The following is a 15,957-nucleotide window of genomic DNA, read 5'->3' as shown; positions in this document are numbered from 1 at the left end:
TTACTAATTTCATAAAATGTTGGCTCATAGTTCTCCAGAACAGCTACATAGGTCAATACTTCATTTTATATCATGAAGGTTCCTTTTTTTACCCATATCCTTACTACCATTTGTATAGGTTGATCTAATTTTTACCAGCTTGGTATGTGTAAAATGATCTAATTTCTGGTTTGGGTTTTTCTAATAGCTGACAAGGTTGAGAATATCTTGGGAAATGTGCCTACCACTTAGTGGCTGCCAAGAGGCCGAGCCCACATGGGGGGAACAGCATAAAGCAGGACCTACTGGAGGTAAAGAAGGCTGAAGCTGGCTGGATCATGGCCTCACTCTAGAGCAAATACATATTGTCCCTAAGGGAGGAGACAGTCAGTGGGAAGTTGGAAGTAGAATGGAGCTAATTGGAGTTCAAACCCTTTTGTTTCCAGGAGACTGGGGTCTAGAACAGAAGCCAGGAATGAAGCCTTCATGCTTGACAAGCACAGGATCCATGATGAGGGCCATGAAATGTAAAGCCAGGGGCTTCCTCTTTCCCTAAAGGCTCTGGGGAAGTGACAGGGAAAAAGAGTTGCAAAAGAAACAATGGGTTATTGAAATACATGAGCCTGTTCCCTACAGTGGGGAAAATTCAATAAATGTTGGGGCTGTGTGGAATCACAAGGTGTTTACAAACCCAATATACACATACACCTCACATATAACTTATGTGTGTATATAAGTTATAAGGTACTGCAAAGATAGGACACTTAACCATGTTCTATGGGGCAGGCATGGGTCTAAGCCTGTTTCTCTCAGGTAATGCCTTATCCTCATCCTTTAGTAATGGGAGATTTAGTAATGGGGTTACCCTAGATACATAAAGTAACTGTCTTTTGCTTAATCCATATCATTGGTTCTCAAGGTCTGATATGAAGTGCAAGATAAAAATCCAAGTTGATGGTAGAGTTTCTGTTGGGTACAAGGGATCCCCCCGTCAGTGGTCTGCTCTGATGCACGTGTCACAATGCTATGGAACACTGTCTCACATCATAATGGCCCTCCTGCTGTACTTTAGCACTGGCCAGGCCAGTCAGTGAGTGAGTGAGTGAGTGAGTGTGGAGAGAGTTGTTTGTTGTTCTTGAATGTACCTACTTGATTCTTGGCTGTCATCACTTTAACCTCCGGCAGCAGAGTTCCGGGGAGGAAGGCACCTGATTTTGGTCACTCACTCTGTGAAGTGCTGAACCATGAAGCGTAAACTGAAAAGGAAACATCTTGAAACCACACGTGCCCCCAAAGCTGCCAGGATGTCAGGAGGTTTGTGTCAGTGATATTCTCTGAGCACTGGGGAGCTAGAAACCGTCTTCTAAAGAAAAAAGGAGCGAAGATTCCTACTTATGGGAGAGAAAGGGCAGGAAGGCGGGAGGGTGGAGAAGGTGTGGGTTCGCTGCTCATTCTCACGGACCAGATCATCTGAGGGCCGAGAGGAGGTTCCCATGACCAGGTCCTTGTCTCTGTGGCTCAGGACCTGTGTTCCCCACATCATGCCAATCTGGGTTCCTGTATCACAGACGTAGTGACTGATTAGTATAATATTTCTTATAGAATGTATTTCCTTTTATTTCCTTTTTTACAATGTTACAAATTTTCCAATAATACTCTTTCCAGTTAATGAAGAAAGTGTAGCTCAAAGAGGTAAATGAAAAATTAGGAAAACAGTCTGACTACCTAAAACTGGAGGTGCAGGGATGAGAGAGTAAAGTCATACAGAAAATGAATTGATTTCTTAGATTGTCTCAGACATTGAGACCTTTCTTTCACTGTCTCAGTGTATAGACATGTAAATGTGAGGCTCCTTTATGAAATGTAAGAAAAAGACCAGCGGGACACACACACACACACACACACACACACACACACACACACACACACACACACACACACTTGCCCACATATGTACAGACAATACCATTTAACCACGATGGTTGAATTGATAAAGTGGATCTTTCTGGAAAAAGGGGAAACTGAAATAGTTGTAGTGACTGTGAGGTTTTAAAAAGTAAACAAGTCCTATGAGGAAGAGCAGGTGCTCAGTAGTGGGAGGGGACAGGTCAGGACCAAAACCGAGGGTCCCAGTGGTGGCTCATGAAGAGAACGTGACATTTCCAACAATGTTTGGGATTTCAGCACACTCCAGTGGGGCCTAGGAGAGAGGCTTGGAAAATGAGTCTGTCCTCAACTCAGCTTCAATACAAACAGTGCATGTTCAGAGATATTTTTTAGTGTAAACTATGACATGTAAAACACATTCACATCAATTCACACCTACACACATATACATCATAAATAAGCCAAGTGAAGACACAGAGTAGTTTCTAAGATAATGACTTGCTTAATACATACCAGGTCCAATTATTTCCTTCTCAAAACTCATTTTATCACTAACGGAGTAGACTCATTAGTTGGACTAGAAGAGGCCTTAATAACTAATACACGAAGGAATCTATTTCTTATATAACAATTAGTGTATGTGAAGGAATAGGGCAAGTCTCCCTGCTGATAGAAACTTTTTTATAATTAATACTCACTTTCAAATAGACCCAAGGTTATCAACATCCCAGAAAAGGAAAGAACACGGCGGTGCAGAGGAGGATTTCATGCCTGTACCTGGCTGCCACTCATTTCCCACCGCAGAAAACTTAGTCACATGGTCAGAACTACATTAGCTCTGGAGGAAGCATGCTTCCGACCCAGGGCCCGGTCCCCCTCTGAAAGTGGTGAAATGAAGTCCAGGAAAAGGGCAGGTTGGGAGAAAGGCTTTTCTTCCTTGCAGTCACTGGCAGCTCATGCTCCCCAGCCTGGCACACACTCCGCTGCCCCACCTCTGCTGGAGGCACTCTGAGTCACCGTGGTGTGGGCTGAGAGCGAGAAGGGGCTGAGGAGGAGCCAGGCGAGGAGACAGGGCAACGCGATAGCCCAGGCTCAGAACTGTGTCCCTCCCTCAGCAGGGCCATAAGTGACCCCTTGCCCAAGAACTGCCCGGGGTGTCCATTTCCAATTCCCGGGCAGAAATGTATCATGTGGGTGTGTCTGCCTCCTTTGAAAGAGGTTTTCAAAAGATGTGAATAGGGAGGCTGAGAGTCTTGGAGAAATACAGAAATACATTCCCAGAAGAGGAGTCTGGGGCGAGTGTGTAAAGTCTTCATTAGAGCATCTCCAGCACCATGGCTGCTGCCCAGGAATTCCCTGCGAAAATGCTGTATCTCTACACCTCTCTGTATTTATACTGACATCCCTATCTTTCTATACATCAATATAGATACCAATCTAGACAGGCAGGCAGGCAGACATGCAGAAGTCTTTTAAAACTTGCACCCCTTGTCCTCTAATTATATAATTTCTCGTGAGGAAAAAGGAGCTAGTACCCAATTTTAGTCACTAGTTTTTGATATTCTGTATACATCTTTAGAAATATCACATACAAGATACCCAGTATCACTGACATCTACTACACACAATTTTCATAATTGCTGTTTCCTTGTATTTTGGAGCAAGTGAAGTTTCAAATGCTTAATTCCATGGGAGGGGTCTCAGTGCCTAATGTGATTATCCACTCAACATGTCTTTTTTGAATGAATACAGATCCCAGAAAATGCTACATCTGTTTTTCTTGTATTCATTCCTCAGAATTCGAGAACTCTCAAGAGGATTCTACTGAACCAGAGGCACGTGTGGTGGTCCCAGACCACAGTCAGACACCAGGAGAAGCGTCCTCTGTCTCGGAGTATTTCTCCTGCGTGTCTCCAGGAAAGCGTCGTGCTGCTGCTGAGGATGGTAAGGGAGACACAAAGGCTGGACAGGATGAATAGCTGGCATGGCTCGGCCCAATCCCTACTTACTTCACTTTCCCTTCAAAAACAGGAAAGGGCTTCAGGGCAGAGGAACTAAGACTGAAGCCTCTGCAGAGGGACAAATTGGGGGTGTGCTTTCAAGGATAGGGCAGTTCCCCATGTGAACACTGGGACAGCTGTGAGATAGTGGGCTGTGCTGGTAACAGTGTGAGAATTCAATGACCTCTTCCCTCAGATGAACACAAACTCACCCACACACACACCCTATATTCCTTTATACCAGAGCCCCACTATTCCTTCCTTTCACTTTTTCTCTCATATACACATCCCTTCATTCCAGACGCGTCCTTCCCATTCTCTACAAGCGTTACACAGATACACACTTCCACCTTCCCTGCTCACGCAGTCATGCTCAGACTCTGCTGTCTACACACTAACCCTTAAATAATGTGCACCCTTTCACACAGGTAACCTGTTTTACCTCCCTCATTAGAGCTAGCTCCGTATCTCTGTTCCATTTATAAAGTCACACTTTGTGAAATCCAGTCACTCATGATCTATAGATGGAACAACCAATATTACCACACATTTGAAATTTTCAAGGGAAAACAGTATTATGCTATCCACATAAATGGAGGCTATCTGGGTTCACTGAAGACATTACACAGCAGACTCTTACTGTTTATTTAATGGATGGATAAATACATAAACACCAAGCATGGACCACATCTATCATTTTTATTTAATTTTTTCACAAAAGCAGCTCTACAGCATGGACACAGGACAGTGGCCACAACCCAAAGCCAGAAAGCAATGGAAAAGCTTCCTGGCACTGGTAAGAAGGGACCACTGAGTGGGATGCAATAGACAGTGGAGATCTAGGCAGAGCCCAGAGATGAGCTGAGTGATTCTGCTCATCAGTCAGCACAAGGCTGCCCAGTACAGAGAGAAACTCAAAATGCTTCTCCATCTTTGTTAATATAATCCCCAGAGGAAGTAGTAAATTCCAAGGGAAAATACTTCGAAGGACTGGAGCGAGCCCAAGGAGACAAGGGGAGGGCAGAGAGTTATTTGAGGAAATGGTGGAAGAGGGCCTAAGGGGATGAGCTGTATCAGAGGAACATGGAAGAACATGTCAGTATGAGCTGGGCGAGGACAGGTTACATTACCAGAAAGATGTGACAGCACTAATAGCCTAAAGCAGGCCCAACACGGTAGGATCCTCAGGTCCTGACCCGAGTAGAGACATACCTGGTCCGAGACCCCCGCACACCAGTATCTTTTCATAGCCGATGTTCGCAAGTTCAACCCTATACAGACCCATCTGCGCCCCCGATCATCATCATTCACTTCCTTGTCATCTTCCACATGCATGTGAGTTCTCTACTCTGTTTTTGTCACAACCATACAAAAGTGCTGCATTAGTTGTCCCCGTGTTTTAATGTTATGTGAACACGAGCACACAATACATGCTTTGTGTCTTCTTCTTTTCACTCTCTGTACTTGTGTTTATAATCAGCATCCATGTTATATGTGACTGTAGTTCCTTCATTCTTGGCACATAGTGTCTTTATTGATTACACTTTTACGAGCATTTGGGTATTTTGCTATATGGACATATTTCTAATTGGTGAATGCCTCAGAGTTAGAGGGCTAGGCTTTAATGCTCATATTCTACTCAGCCCCTCAGAGCTCAGTCTTTCAAGATTTTACCTTGTAATGCAATCATTCACATGCTGCTCTGCATTTATTGTTGCATGCGCTGTCCTGTGCCCTCATTTACTTTGGAACGTCAAACAGTTCTACATTGAAAACTCATATATTCTTTCTCTTACAGCCATTGATTTTTCATATTCTTCTGCGCTTTCACTGTTACCTTACACTAGTCTCAAAGAGAATACTCGTAATAATCCTGTTGCACAGCTAAGCCACCTAACATGTGAAACGACGCACACACATGCATAATCGTAGGACACACAGTCTGTACACATAGATACGTGCTGACCTAAAACACAGACACAAAGCACACATACCATTCTCACACACACAGAACTATCCCATGTTCAAATGTGCAAACACCAGATCAGTCACACATTAAAGAATTTATACACACAAAGCACATGACATTCCTCACAGCATTCTGCCACAATGTGTGCATGATACACACACCTGACACATTCATTAGAGATGAAGGTCATCTTAATTCACTCAGGAAAAGTGAGCTTGGTCAGCAAAACAAACACACTGACTAATAATAAATAGTTAAATTCTGCAAAGATAAAAATTCACCAATTGTTTCATCTGAGACTGTAGATCTAAGAGGGGGAATGCAAAGGGCACACCCACAAAAAAAAAAAATGGTGGAGGAAAGCCAATGGTACCAAAAATCTTAAGCAAGGTGAGTGAGTGAGTGTGAGGAGCCTGGACTACAGGGTCCAGAGAGTAACCCAGAAAGCTGACATAGGCCAATTCTCTGTCCAAGCCAGAGATAACTGTTTAGGACCAACTCAGTATTTCCGTGAGGGAAAGTGGGGAGAGTACGTTAGGGAGAAGAGTGTAGGAGGGAACAGAATGGAACCAGCCGCCTCCATTACTTTTGCTCCATTTTCCAGGAGTCTCAAAGCTCCATGCATGGGGTGCACCACCTGGGTACTCTTTGGAAGACAAAGCTGGGGGTCCTGAGGGACATGACTGACCCTCTGAATCAGAACGCTACGCCTCTGGCCCCTCTCTTGACTCGGCCTCTTGTGCTGCTAAGCAGAGAGGAAGAGCTGCTGAAGTCTGGGCAGATCAGGGCAGAGGGAGTCCACACAGACCTGCAGAGATCGAGCTCAGCGTTTCTGCTCAGCCAGAGAGAAAGGTCTACTTTGGGCCCAGCCACAGTCTCCTCCTCTCCAATCTGGGAGCCTAGGGCTCTGGTTCCATGCCATCTACAGGAACTCATTTCAAATACTTCCTTAATTTAATCACATCTGCAGAGTCCCATTGGCCTCCTAAGGTTAACATTCATAGGATATGGGGAATAGGATTTGGCATCTTTCAATGGTGGGGGACCTTACCCAGATTATGACAACTAAAACAAAATGTGTTTAACCCATGACATATGTAGTTAGGTAAACAAATATTAAAGTATTTTATCTAATTAGTACTCTGTGGTAGCACAGGTCCAAGACAGAGGGCAAGAATTTCCATACAGACAACATGTGTGTTTTATACCCTCCTAGCCATTAAAACTTGGGCAAAATCAGAAACTGTTAAATACTTGTATTTTGGAACTCTGGCCAGAAAAGAGACTGCAGTCTCCATGCATGTATGACACAGAGCGAGCAATCAGAATGTGCGAAATCGATGAAAGAGAGGCTGGACCTCGAGAGCGGGTTCACAGAGGTGGCCTGAGAGGATGTATATCAGTTTCCCGGTTGACTAGAGATAGAAGCTGATACAAACCCCTGTCCAGATGTGAGAGAACACAGAAACACAACAAAGTTTCTTTCTGCTCTCCGAGATATGCAGGGCATGTACATAAGGCACAACCTTGAGATTCAAGGGAAATCTCAACAAGGACAAGTGCCCAAAAGTGCAATGTATCAGACGAGGCCATATTTGAAAAGGTAGAAAAACTGACAAAATGACAGAGAAATTGAGAAGGTGTAAAATTCAAGATAGGCAATGAGGATGGTAAGCACAGATGAACTACTCAGTCCGAGCCCTGTGTGGGCAGGGTACACGGAGGAGGGTGGCACACTGAGTAGGCCGCTGACAACTGTGCCATTTAAGGGCACATACAGTCTGGAGAGCAGGGCAGGGGCCAGCACTGGGAGGGGTAGTCTGGAGCCAACCGTGGAGGCCCTCCTGGAGTCTCCTACTCTAGCTCAGAACTCAGCAGTTCCCCCCAAGCCCTGGCTCTGCACTGCTCTGGCAACAGAGGCCCCCGTCAGGTTCCCCAGAGCAGACACCTGCGAGAGGAGCCAGGGACAGGAGGTGGGCGGGAGGGCTCTCCTGTCCCTTCCGACTGTCCCCGGGGCAGGAGGTGGACACTTTTGTTTGATGGTCCCCAGCTGACAGACGGAAGCACTGAATCCATGTATATATACACCAAACATATTCATCCAGTAAGCAGAGTAATATCATCAAATAATACAGGCAAGTTACTATGTACTAGGTGAGACTCTGAGCCTCTGATATACTGCAGTATACATCTTTAGAAACATCACATACAAGATGCCCAATGTCACTGACATCTACTACACACAATTTTCCTGTTTCCTTATATTTTGGAGCAAGTGAAATTTCAAATGCTTAATTTATGGGGGGTAGGCGGCAGGTTTCAATGCCTAACCTGATTATTGACTTAACATGTCTTTTTTGAATGGATAGAGATCCCAGAAAATGCCACATCTCTTTTCTTGTATTCCATTCCTCAGAATTCCAGAATTCCCAAGAGGATTCTCCTCAGCGGGAGGCACATGTGGTGGTCCCAGACCGCAGTCAGACACCGGGAGAAGAGTCCTCTGTCTCGGAGTATTTCTCCTGCGTGTCTCCAGGAAAGCTTCCTGGTGCTGCTGAGGACGGTAAGGGAGACACAAAGGCTGGACGGGATGAATACCTGGTGTGGCTCGGCCCAATCCCTCCTTACTTCACTTTCCCTTCAAAAACAGGAAAGGGCTTCAGGGCAGAGGAACTAAGACTGAAGCCTCTGCAGAGGGACAAACTGGGGGTGTGCTTTCAAGGATAGGGCAGTTCCCCATGTGAACACTGGGACAGCTGTGAGATAGTGGGCTGTGCTGGTAACAGGGTGGCAATTCAATGACCTCTTCCCTCAGATCAGCACAAACTCACTCACACACACACCCTATATTCCTTCACACCAGATAGAGCCCCACTATTCCTTCCTTTCACTTTTTCTCTCATACACACATCCCTTCATTCCAGATGCGTCCTTCCCATTCTCTACGAGCGTTACAGATACACACTTCCACCTTCCCTCCTCACACAATCATTCTCAGACTCTGCTGTCTACACACGAACCCGTAAAGAATGTACACCCTCTCACACAGGTAACTTGTTCCAGCTCCCCCATTAGAGCCAGCCTAAGCACTGAAACACTCATAGGCCATGAAATGAATGCACTGTCATATACAGGCTTTCTATTCCGCACACCCCTCACCCACAAAACCTTCAGCCCAAAGCCTTCAGCCCCTCAGAGAGCTGCGCTTCTGGGAGACTCAAGCACACTTCCTCCAACATGCTCCATCTTTAACTGTTTCACGGTAAGAACACATACCACCCCTGTTCACGTGTATTGTTGCACCACACACACATGTACACTGTCATTCACCACCCCCTTACCAATGTCAGAAGCACTCACCAGGTGTGTCCCAGAACACACACAGACCTCCACACCCTCAATCCCACATAATCACACCACACACATACCTCAGATAAAATGTGTGTCACACGGCATTCTGTGATTTCACATATGTGTGTACTTCCAGGCCATGTGCCCACATAGGAATATTCTCTTGACCATCTCAACTCCTACAGACTTCACACACTTATTCTAGTTTTCTCATGTCTGAAATTTCCTTTCCCAGGAGGAGGAGGAGGAGGAACCCCTCAGTGGCATCAGGATGTTCCTCGTACTGAGCCTCTTGAGGTGACTCAACCCCAGGTCTTGGAGGAACAGGAAGCTCCCTCCATCTCTACTGAAGACTCCTTTCCACCATACCTGGGAAGGGCACGCGTCAAGAAGATCTACTACAGGCGTGTCCAGATGAAAAGAGGCTTAGCTGAGTCATGGGATGAGGTGGAAGTCTATGAGCCCGCCTCTAAGAGGACCAAAAGAGTATTTGCTATTTTTGAAGAGGCTGAAAAAAAGGGTGAACAGGCCTCAGACATATGGAGCGGCTTGTCTACACAGGAACTCCTGACTGTCAGCGACGACAGTGAAGACCCACAGGAGAGGGAGCAGGCTGGCAGTGCGGGGGAGCCTCCAGCCCAGGAGGAGGGGGAGCAGGCTGGCAGCGCGGGGGAGCCTCCAGCCCAGGAGGAGATGGAGCAGGCTGGCAGTGCAGTGGAGCCTCCAGCACAGGAGGAGACGGAGCAGGCTGGCAGTGCAGTGGAGCCTCCAGCCCAGGAGGAGAGCCCCAGGGCTGAGACGCCTGAGTGGCTGGTGGCCCTGGACAGCGGCTTCAGGTGCCTGGGCTGCTGCCGGGTTTTCCCCAGCTTGGAGGTCCTGCAGGACCACGTGGACAATGCGGTCCGTGAGGGCTTCAGCTGCCATGTTTTCCAGCATGCCTTGGCTTGGCTGAATAAGAATAGGAAAGAAGAGGACAAGGAGGAGGAGGAGGAGGACAAGGAGTATCAATGCGAGACCACTTAGATGGTAGACCGAAGAACACTTTGGCAGGAAGACGTCCTCCTGCGAGTACACAGACTTTTTCCGGCCCTAGGAAAGTGGAAGTGAAGTAGTCCAGACTCTACTGAGGGCCTTCCTCTCTTAGCAGCCATGATACCCACTCTGTGTCAATGTATCCACCACCTTCCCTACCACCACGCAGGAACAGGAGCGGAGCGCCCCTTTTAATAATTTTCACTGCTCTCCTGAAGACGAGGGACAAGAAGGCAGATCCCACCATGCAGAAGACCAAGGCGTCCTCATGCAAACCAAAGAACAAGGAGCACCAGTCTAGCATCGCTACCAGTACAGCTGAGAACAGGAAACTGGCTGGAAGTGGAAACTATTAAAAGGGGCCAGCTGCAGAAGAGGTGAGGGCCCAGGGTAAGAGCACATCTCAGGGATACTTGGGATTCAGTATCAAAGGCCAGGGGAGTCAGAAGGCTCAGGATGCGGCAGAGCCAGGCCTTCTGTCCTTGAGGGTTGGTTCTACCCTTTTCCTGGGTGTGAGTGGGATCTCAAACTCCATTATGTGATTCGCATACCTGAGAGGAGACTGCTTAGCAGTTGCAACCACTTGAGAGAAACAAACCATGCAATCCTTTCTTTCCCCCTAGGAAAAATATCCCTAGGTATATACCAAGATGTAGTACTTCTGGCCACTTCCTTAAAGTGTCAAATGTAACCAGGGAAGGAGGGAGAAAAAGGCTATGCTTTTGCCGTGGACCATTTCTCAGTTCAACATGTTGCTTCTTGTAGGGACACCCATGTGCTCTTATGATGCTTCACAGTCCTCACATCAGCTTCTTACTATTACAGCACCAAGTGTCTTGTTCTCTCAGCAGCCAGTGGAGGAGTTAAACATAGACAAAGCTGAAGAGACATTGTAAAGCCAATAAAGAGAGTGTGTCTTTTTAGTTAGAGGGACAAATGAAGGGCTGTTTCTCCACGTTCCAAAAGTCACAGTTAGAATGGAACCTGGAAATGGTCCTCAGCTTTCTAAATCATGCAGGAAATGCTGAGAGTGGCTGAACACTTGTCACTGAAATAAGAGCTGCCTCTCTCATTGAATGGATCCCCTTCTCTGTTTTGGTTCCTTCAGAGCAACGTAGACCTACTGGCCTGAAGATTTCAAACGAAGGCGTCCGACACAGCCCTGCAGTCTGACGAGAGCGCTGCACTTCTCATGAGCACCACAGCAACAGTGGCCCGAGCCTCTGGAGCTGTTCCCTGTTGCCCTGGGAACATGTGGTGGCCGGCTCTGGAGAAGATAGCCACACACAGCGAGGCAGAGCCCACAGAATGCTGGGACTGCCACACATGCAGGAGACCCGTGGAAAGAAGTTCCTGCTCCTGCTCGTCCCTGGCAGGGAGGCAGGGGCCACTGCTGAGTTCTACTTCTGTGTTCTCAAGTCTCTTCATACATATCTGTGTTGGGCCAACCTGTGCTAATAGTTTATCTTTTGTCTGCAACTCAAATTAAGGTCTATGAGCCACTACAACTGGACTTATTTTCAGCTCCTCTCTTTTGAAGACTTGGCTGTTTCAGCCGTTACTTTAACTAAGTAAGCATCCTTACTAACCCTTCAATAAATCTTTGTTTCATCTCAATTAGCCTGAGTCATTTACTGTTGTTTGTAATCTAACATATCTTAATGGATATGCAAATTAGCTTTAGAATAATTGCTTCCTTTTTGTTCACTGAAATGGTATAGCCTAGGAAGGAGTAGCACACAATATTCCTCTGAGTTTATACTGAAGCAGTATGGGATATATATTTATACTCAGTATGTACACTATGTTCTTGATTTATTAGGACGCTGTGTTGAGAAGGTTTAGATAAGTATACAAATAATTAGACTTCAGTAGAGAAGACCCAGGCTTAAATTCTTTACCAACTCTTAGCAGCTTTGCATACATTGGGTCAGTGCCCTCATCTTCAAAGAGGAGAGCATGTTACCTAAAATAACAGGGATTGTGAAGGTAACAGACACTGTCTGGCATAAATGGAGGCTCAAAATAATTTCTCATTCATTTTTGAGGTTTGTTTTCCTTACCTCCGATAATCAGCAGTTTGATTATGTGTCTGGGTAGGGTTTTTTATTTTTGTAGTTTCTATTATTAAGATTTTCTGAGCTTTAAAAAAAAAGCAAACTTTTAAATGTTGATATAAACTCACAAGAGGTTGCAAAGCAGTCTAGGGTGGTCCCATCTACCCATCATGCGCCGCCCCCAACATGATCACAGTACGTTATCCAAACAAGGAAGTTGATTGGAACAATACCATAAGCCAGACTACAGACCTTCCTCAGATTTCACTATGTTATCAGGTGTCATGCTTATGTTTTCAAGTATAATTCTATGGCATTTTCTCCTATGTGTAGATTTATACGCCCATCACTGCAATCAAGATACAGAGATGTTCTGTTTCCTCAAAGCAAACCCCTCACATGGCTCTTGATAGTCAGTCCCATCTCTCCTTCCTTTCCCTAACTCTTGGTGACCACTCTCCATCTCTCTCTACTTCCTTTTCATGTCAAGAACTTAATATAAATGGAATCATTTAGTATGTAAACTTTTGAGTTTACATTTTTATTTCAAACATAATTCCCTTAAAACCCAGCCAAGTCATTGCATATATTAATAGTCTATTACTTTTATTGCTGAGTATTCCATTTCATGATGTAGAACAGTTCAGGGTATCATATATTCACAAGGGCATTTTGCCGTTTCACATTACTGGTGATTATAGGTTAAGTTTCTACGATAATAATGTCGAGGTTTTTGAGATAAATTGTTTTCATCTTTCTCATATAAATGCCTAAGAGTGTTAGTGTTTGGTCATACAGTAAGAGTATACCCTCTTTAAAAACTGCTCACTACACTCTCTGGAAGACTCATACCAGAAGATGATCATCAAAAAACCCCAACAAAGATCCACACGCTGCTACAGCTGTAGATGCACTCATCCCACCAGTTCCTGGACTTGCCATGGGAATGAAGAAGGAGGTATCTAAGCTGGCCTGTGCATACAGTAAAACAACAAATTTGACTGGATCTATACTGTTGGAACTCAACCAAGAATTAGGAGAAGTGCAAATTGTAGCGCTCCAAAATCTTACAACTACAGACTATCTACTATTAAAAGAACATATGGGATGTGAACAGTCCCCAGGAATGGGTTGTTTTAATTTTTCTGATTTCTCTCAGACTGTTCAAGTTCAGTTGAACAATACCCACCATATCATAGATAAGTTTTCACAAATGCCTAAGGTGCCTAACTGGTTTTCTTGGGTTCACTGGAGATGGCTGGTAATTATACGTATGCTTTGGTTATGTAACTGTCCTCCTATTATGTCAATGTGTGTGCGCAATTTAATTAGTAGTTTAAAACCTATACATGCTGAAGTTACTCTAGAAGAAGATATGTCAAAGAAATAATCAATCTTCCCATGTTTTCCTCTGCCTGCTACTTCTATAGCTTTTCTTCTTCCTTCCTAATTACAACCCTTAAATAGAATTCGTGCCTGATATCGAATTTACCGAGTATCATAATTCTTCCAAGTGGTAAAGATACCTCAAGACAAATGCTGGGCATAAATGCCACAGGGCATAAATATGCAAAAAAGTAAAAAAGCTAACCTTTTCAAACAATAAGGCTTCTCTCTCACTTACCAACTTTACATTTCCCTGTATGGCCCTGGAAGATGACTGGTTAGCCAGAGACGGGTAAGATTCCTCAAGGGAGGAACAACCTAAGACAGGCACAGTCGCAGGGGGCCCATCAGGTGAGAAATTGGGGATCAACAGAGGTGAGGCTTAGAACCTCACCCCCCCTGTTCTGAGAGAAATCTTCTGCATCCATGGATGTTTATTGCCCTTGACTAGCTTGGAGTAACACTTAGTCTACAGGCACACACCTGATCATCTACATTTGCTCTCTTACAACACTAAACTATGTTTTCTACCTTTATCTTGCATCTACCTACCACTTCAGCATTTTATTAAAAATAATAATAATAAAGAGAGAAATGTGGTATCCACATATAAATCAAGTATAAAAATCAAACGAATATTAATATTTGAACTGATTGTCTATAGTTCATAATGCATGATCAAAACTGAAAGTTTCTGTGATGACTGCCCTTTTACTGTTCACCATGTAACTTATTCACTATGTAAGAATTTGTTCTCCATGTAAGAACTTGTTCGTTATGCTTCAGAAGATTGGAGACTGACGAAAATTAGACTTGGGGTGGATTAATGATTGTGCATTGAGCACTGACTCCCCTATACAGAATTTTATTGTTGTTAACAACCATTTGATCAATAAATATGAGAGATGCCCTCTCAAAAAACAAACAAAAAAAAACTACAGACTTCCAATTGTAAAATAAATAAGTAACCAGGATGTAATGTATAGCATAAAGAATATAGTCAAAATATGGTAACAACTTTGTATGGTGATAGCTGGTAGCTAGAATTATCATGTATATAAATGTTGAATCACTGTGTTGTACACCTGAAACTAATGTAATACTGTGTGTCAACTACCCTTCAATAAAAAAAATAAAATAAAAAAAAAACTGCTCACCAGTTTTCATAGTGGACTTAGAATTTTTGTATTCCCACTGATGTATGAGTAATTCTATTTCCCTGCATCCTCACCAGTATTTGATAGTGTGAAGTGTTTTTAAGCCATTTTAACAGATACACAGTAGTATCTTGTGGTTTTAACTTGCATTTCCCTAATGATAAGGGTTGCTAAACATCTTTTCCTGTACTTATCATTTGCATATTTCTTTTGTGAGTTGTCTGTGTAAGCTTTTTGCCCATCTTTTAGTTGGGTTATTATTGAGAAAGTCCTTTATATGTTCTGGATATTATATATATGTATTGAGCCCTACAACTTGGGGTGAGGGGAGGAAATTTATGCATCTCATACTGTTTTACATGTTCTAACAAACATATATGACTTTTGCAACTTAGAAACAACGTTAAAGGAAGAAACATTTTATTTTTTAAAAGATCATAGCAAAATTATGGATGCTAGATCAAATTTATTGCTTAAAGATTACTGCATACAACACATAACAAGCTAGATTGTACTAAAAGCTCCAATTTATAAGGGAGTTAAGAAAGAGTATGATAGTTTAATCATCCTAAATCACAGTTTGTATGTGGATTCAGTAGTAGCCTTTCTCATTTATTTGCATAATTAAGACATAGGAAATTTTCTTAGAAGTAGAATAGCTGTGTCCAAAGTTTACAGAGTTATTGGCAAATTGCCCTATACAATTATTATTTCCTTTTATACACCCACCATCAAGGACTGCTTGCCCATTTTCTTACCAACATGGATTATCAGTCTTTAATTTACTAAACTCAAAGGTAAAAAAAATACTTTATTCCTCAAAGTTTCATTGCATTTATCTTAGGCTGAATATTCTTTCAGATGTGTGTTGTCCATTTACAATTTATTGCTGAAGACCAATTTCAAGGGAAGAAACACAAAATATCAAAGACACAAAATTTTTCCCTCCAGTCCTGGAAGGATGACTTCATCTGTGAGATTGTATCTTTGATGATTGAATAGGGTAAAATATCATGATTGACCCTATGAACTGTACTGCTGAAACTTATACCTAAATATTTCAGTGATTATTATTGATTGGGAATAGTTGTGACTTGAAGAAAAAATAACCTCAAGACAACATGAATATTCTAATCCAA

The 15,957-nt window shown here is 43.6% G+C and overlaps 1 protein-coding gene across 1 annotated transcript; it reads left to right on the top strand.

Annotated features, from left to right (window-relative positions):
• Positions 1–1,561: 1,561 nt before the first annotated feature.
• LOC140846300 (protein FAM170A-like) lies at positions 1,562–13,353 on the top strand. The gene is made up of 2 exons (XM_073222170.1): positions 1,562–3,810; positions 9,422–13,353. The coding sequence occupies exons 1-2, from the start codon at positions 3,609–3,611 to the stop codon at positions 10,207–10,209; spliced, it is 990 nt and encodes a 329-aa protein (XP_073078271.1). The 5' UTR covers positions 1,562–3,608; the 3' UTR covers positions 10,210–13,353.
• Positions 13,354–15,957: the final 2,604 nt, after the last annotated feature.

Source organism: Manis javanica, chromosome 14 (genome assembly GCF_040802235.1).
Source record: "Manis javanica isolate MJ-LG chromosome 14, MJ_LKY, whole genome shotgun sequence".
Taxonomy (NCBI): domain Eukaryota; kingdom Metazoa; phylum Chordata; class Mammalia; order Pholidota; family Manidae; genus Manis; species Manis javanica.
The sequence above is the reverse complement of the archived record's forward strand: the minus strand, read 5'-3'. Positions and strand labels throughout refer to the sequence as shown.